Source organism: Topomyia yanbarensis, chromosome 2 (genome assembly GCF_030247195.1).
Source record: "Topomyia yanbarensis strain Yona2022 chromosome 2, ASM3024719v1, whole genome shotgun sequence".
NCBI lineage: Eukaryota > Metazoa > Arthropoda > Insecta > Diptera > Culicidae > Topomyia > Topomyia yanbarensis.
Genome location: NC_080671.1, coordinates 163232544 through 163237867, shown reverse-complemented (window position 1 = coordinate 163237867; position 5324 = coordinate 163232544). Strand labels below are relative to the sequence as shown.

Here is a 5324-nt window from a genome sequence, read left to right as displayed (position 1 = left end):
AAAGTAGTTTTTTAACTATTTAAAAAAAATTTATATTGCAAACAACGTATCGGTAGCAAGCGTTGAACGTTTTCCTTCCGATTTATGAAACAAGATTGGCAATCCGTTTAGTAGAAGAGAAGTTATTAAGGTTCAAAATGTACGTAACGCTTTCGCCAATATGCACTACTATCGCTTTCTCGCTCGTTCTCGTGGCGTGCATGAGCCTTTCCTTTCCGTCCGGCTTCTAATTGCATAACCAAAACTAATATGCCGGCTTTCCCCCACCAACTGCTCTCGTCAAGCAATCCAATACGAATAATCATAGGAACAAACATGTAATGGACCTATATTTAAAACTTTTCATCATTTTATTGTTCGGTTGCTGCACCATATTGACGGCTCTGTGCGGGCTGAAAATTTTCACTTTTCCGAGTCGTTTTCGAAAGATTTTTCAAAACACTATTTTTCCGTTGATAATGAATGTCCTACATATTCCAAAATTTAATACAACATTGGTACGAATATTTTCGACAAAATGCCAAAGAAATTGATTATATCCATTCAGTACAACAAAAGATATAAGCGTTCAAAATCTTACATAATTTTTCTTCCGAAATTTTGAAAAGGGGCCCCTATATTGAAAGGTAAGTTGTTAGTCACGACAAAAATTACTACTGAAAAAATCAATATCTCGTTTATAAAATCGGTAATAAGTTGGTCTCTAAAGCAAAAAATGGTACTTATCAGAATTTTTTTTCAAATTTTTGGGAAATTCAATTCAAAAGTATTTTGCTGCAAAAATAATTTTTTAAGGGTCACGCCAAACCAGATGAAGGAAAACTTCGTAAAATAAAAGCCACTGACGATAGTTTGGGAATTGTCAACAAAATTACTCATACATGATTACTTTTTAATTTTCAGAAGGACTATTTTTATTGTGTAGGAGAAATTATTTTTATTTCAAAAATCTAAGAGACCACCCTATTTTTTACACCGAAATGAAAATTGCGAAGAAATTCTTTTGAAGACACTGAATGTCTAGCACGTACGGGATATAAAAACGAAATTTTCAATAAAAATCGACTTTTGGCCCTTGGAACAGAGATATTTTATAACCAACCATTTCACGTAAAGAGTAGTTCGAAGACAAACGATGTACACCTTATTTTGTATTGTTTTTAAAGTACTATCAGCTGCCCAATAAACATTAGGAGCTGAACTATAAGACTACGTGTTGATTTAAAGCAGATTAAAGGTTATGTAAGCTGAATAAAACTTTCGCTGAACTATTTAAACATTAACAGTTTATTCAGCCTATTTAAAATCCAGTATTCGCCAGTTCCAACTAGGCTGAACTATACTGCTAATAAATGTAATAGCGACAATATTAAAGCTTTTGTTCAACTATCTTAATTAGACTGAATTGCGAGTTGAATAAACGATGCTGTTACCAATAGTATTACCTTTAATCATTAAGCTGCACTAACTGTCTTCAAAAGGTTGTTTCTATTTTTACATTTGCCGTTATACCACCTTTGACTTTTAGCTGAATTATGTGTTTAAAAAAGGTAATTGTAACTACTACAAAAATTGGCGCGATTAGCAAATCATGAGGAATGGCTACCGACCTGGGTTCGAGTCCCAATACACAAACAATATTTTTTTTACTATTACGTGAAGCATTTTTTTTTTATTTTTTCGGTATATTCCAATTGAGATGTTTTGCATATATTACAGTTAAGGAGCAATAGATCAATAAATGAATAAAGAAATAAAGAAAGTTTATTTAGTTTTTTTTATATCTACTTAGTTTTCACCACGGGAAATACACGATTTACAGTTTTTCAATGTACAAGCTTACCAAATCAAACGCGCCCTCGTTTATGTAAATTTACCTTTTAATTCGAAACGGTCTGTTTACTTGTGAAACATGAATATTCTCATTTTGAACACAAGTGAAACTTTTTGTTCCAACGTCGCTATAAATTTTTGACACCAGCATTGTCACCATGATTTTTTTCTATCCATCGACTTGCAAACAAAGGTACAATGAAATGATTATTCACGCTGGCGAACTTAGTTGATATAAATAAATAAACTATTGAATTCGAACAGCGACGTCTGCTTACCAAAAAAAATCATAATGGAAAGAAAATCATTTGGCAGGGAGTGGTAAATAAATTGAGGAGATTGCCACCTTAGAATTATAAATGACTTCAATCCATCATTCAGTTACCACCACTTTCATATAACACCCATTTTTACTTATCTAAATGTTTTGTGACAACCATAAATCCTCACCTTGGAAACAAAAACGACTATAATCATCATTTTGGAAATAAATAAATTATCTAATTTAAAATTCCCGAATGTTCTAAAAATTATTAATTAAAAAAAATTGAAATAAAATATTATCGTAGGTTGGGATTCGAACCCAAGCCAACTAGGTTCACTCAAATCTATAGAAGGCTACTGTAGCCTTTGTACAGACTCTATTCAGCAGCCTAGACTTGTCGGTACATCGGTGAAATCTTAAGCATTCGATGTATGCAAGATTGGTGCAGACAGTAAGGTAAGTGCTTAGTATTCAACAGGTTGCTGGTTCGGATCCCAGGTACGTGATATGACTTCCAACAAGGTAATACAATTTTTCTCTAACTGTAACGTAACACTAATAAAAGAATATGGCTTCCAAAGAGATTAATGGCGTTGTGTAACTTGAAATAAATGTCTTTTTTAACAATTTTCGTATGATAATACTCTCAGCTGAATAGCAGTAACGAAAAGGTTTATTGATAAAGCTGTACTGTGATTTTCTTCAGGCTGTATAACGAGCTGAAGAATTGTTCTTTCATGTGTCTTAATCAGACAAGCTGAATAAATTCTCCAAATCCCGGATGTTTAAGGGTGGAATAAACGATATATGATTACACGTATCCAATGTTCAGCTAGAGCTGAATAAAGCAACTGTTAAAACGTTTATAAAACCACGAAATGTTTGTTGGGTGGGGGCCATAACTATAATTAGTACTTTTTGCCACCTTCGAAGTTATTTTCCTTAGAGAATGTCGAATTTTGAGCATAAAATCGTCAATAACTCTGTTTATATAAAAGCTTAATGAATTGGTCTCTGAGGAAGAAGTGTGCACATTCGTTAGAGCTAACTGTCGACATTCACAAAAAATCATCGTCAAGATTTTATATTTAAAAAAAGCTGATTTTTTAAGAAACGAAACAAGGGAAATCGCTGTAAAATAAAAACCGTTGAAGATAGCGTTTCGACATATTCAACAATGTTACTCAGAATTGATTTCTCTATATTTCTTTAGAAGGTAAAAATTCACCTATCTTTTTCCATTCAGATTTTTTAATTTAAAAAATCGAGAGGACCACCCTAAATTTGTTTTCCTCGAAATGAAGGGCACTTATTGTAGAGAATTTGTTCCAAAGACACTGAAAGTCTAGCACAAAGTTAAGTTCTGGATTTTCGACCAAAACAATCGATTTGTCCAGAAATAAAATGTTGCGGAGGGCCCGATCCCAAGAAATCTGACTAGTTTATTTTCCCCTAGCTTATATTTTTGGAATGTACAACATATGAATGTCCATTACGTTAGTTCCTGTATGGCCAGTAATAATTTGATACTTCCCACCCCTAACTATCCGATAGAAACTACACGAATCATTATTCTTAATAAAATCTTCAACTGGTTCTATACATTCCTGCTGGATGTACTGTTCTATCACGTTAGCTCCACCGAATGCACCGGCCGCATCAGTCGGTCCATCGATTCCGTCAGTTCCGGCTGAAAGTAGAACAACATTCTGTAGTATCTCTCCTCGCTGAAAACATTCATAGCCGAAGCGTAAGGCCAGTTCCTGATTTCGCCCACCGATTCCAGTTCCCTGCAGTACAACCGTGGGCTCTCCTCCCGCGACCAATAAAATATCCTTTCCGGTCGAGTTAGATGTTAGCTCTACTAGCTTACTGATTTTCGATTGCTCAAAGTAGAGTATTTTGTCCAGTTGGGTGATTTGAGTGATAAAATTTTGTTTATCAATCTGCTGGTTCCGAAACTGAATTATGGCCGTTGTTAGAGTGATGTAAGCTTTGCAAAGTTCCTCCACATTTCCTTGAACACGGGTTGATATCACCATTGCGGTCAATCCGAATTCTGCGGCTCTTTGAAAAATGCAATCTACAGCAACTTTGTTAGATCCAATCAAATGAGCTTCTCCGAATTCGTCTTGTGTTTGAATAGCTTCAGGACTGCTGAGAACTTGTTCTATGGATTTTGGTACCATACCGATTAAATTATATTTTTCTAAAATCTTTAAAGCAGCGTAATTTGTGGAAGAAATTCTTACTGTCGGACCACTTGCAATCAAAGAAATAGGATCTCCGATAATATCCGATACTATAAAGCTTATCAAGTTGTATGAATTCTTCGCTGCTAGTGCAAGTTTACCACCTTTCACATCGGATAGCTGAATCCTTACAGTGTTCAATTCGTCAATAGAAGCACCCGCCGCTGCAAGTTGTTTGATCACAAATAACTTCTCCGGTAGTGTAACAGGAGCCATTGGTAGCGAAAGCAATGCTGAACCTCCACCGGAAATAATCACACATAGAACATCATCCAGTGTCATGCTCTCCGCAAGCGATTTTACCATTCTCGCAGCTTCAACCGCATCCTGGTCTGGCAGATTATTTCTGGCTCCTTCAAACACTTTTATTTTCATTGTACTGCTCAACTGGAAGTCTTTATCGCGTTTAAACCGTTCGAGCGTCCCAACAGGAATACTAATGCAACCACTCTGCAACCTATCACCAAGAACGTGCTCCATCTGAACTGCCATTCCAAGAACTGCCTTTCCGAAACCAACCAAATGGTAACGTTTATTTGGAATTTGTAGCTGCTTAGAGACCTCAGAATTTTTAAGATAGTTCTCAAAAAGAGCTTTCGGTTTTACGGCGTCAACCGCAGCCAGGAAAAGTGCATTCAGTGCAATGTGCATTGCCGCTGTCACGTGGTGTTGAAAGCGATATCCAACTGTTTTCAGGTTCGAACGATTTCGAAACAACCATAGCATGAGTATATTCGGTGTTTTCAGTGAGTTCAGGATCAGGAAGCCTTAAAACATGTACATATAAATTGTCGTTTGATCAATGGGTTAGCGTATAACATACTTACCTTACGTGAAATTATATATCTTACTACAGCAATCAGAAAAATAACAAAATAAGAGATAACAAGGGATTTGAATATTCAAAACAAAACACATGACGTTGGTCCGATACGAGCCCATGCAGCAAAAACGCATTCACTGTTGTGTGAAGT

General features: G+C 35.6%; 1 protein-coding gene across 1 annotated transcript; it reads right to left on the bottom strand.

Annotated features, from left to right (window-relative positions):
* Nucleotides 1-3329: 3329 nt before the first annotated feature.
* LOC131681955 (glycerate kinase) lies at nucleotides 3330-5117 on the bottom strand. Its single transcript, XM_058963070.1, has one exon. It carries the CDS (start codon nucleotides 5074-5076, stop codon nucleotides 3556-3558), a length of 1521 nt encoding a protein of 506 aa, XP_058819053.1. The 5' UTR covers nucleotides 5077-5117; the 3' UTR covers nucleotides 3330-3555.
* Between the last annotated feature and the right edge of the window lie 207 nt (nucleotides 5118-5324).

Excerpts from the sequence above, each read along its gene's own strand:
- LOC131681955 (XM_058963070.1), bottom strand. The coding sequence starts at position 5,076 with ATGCTATGGTTGTTTCGAAATCGTTCGAACCTGAAAACAGTTGGATAT.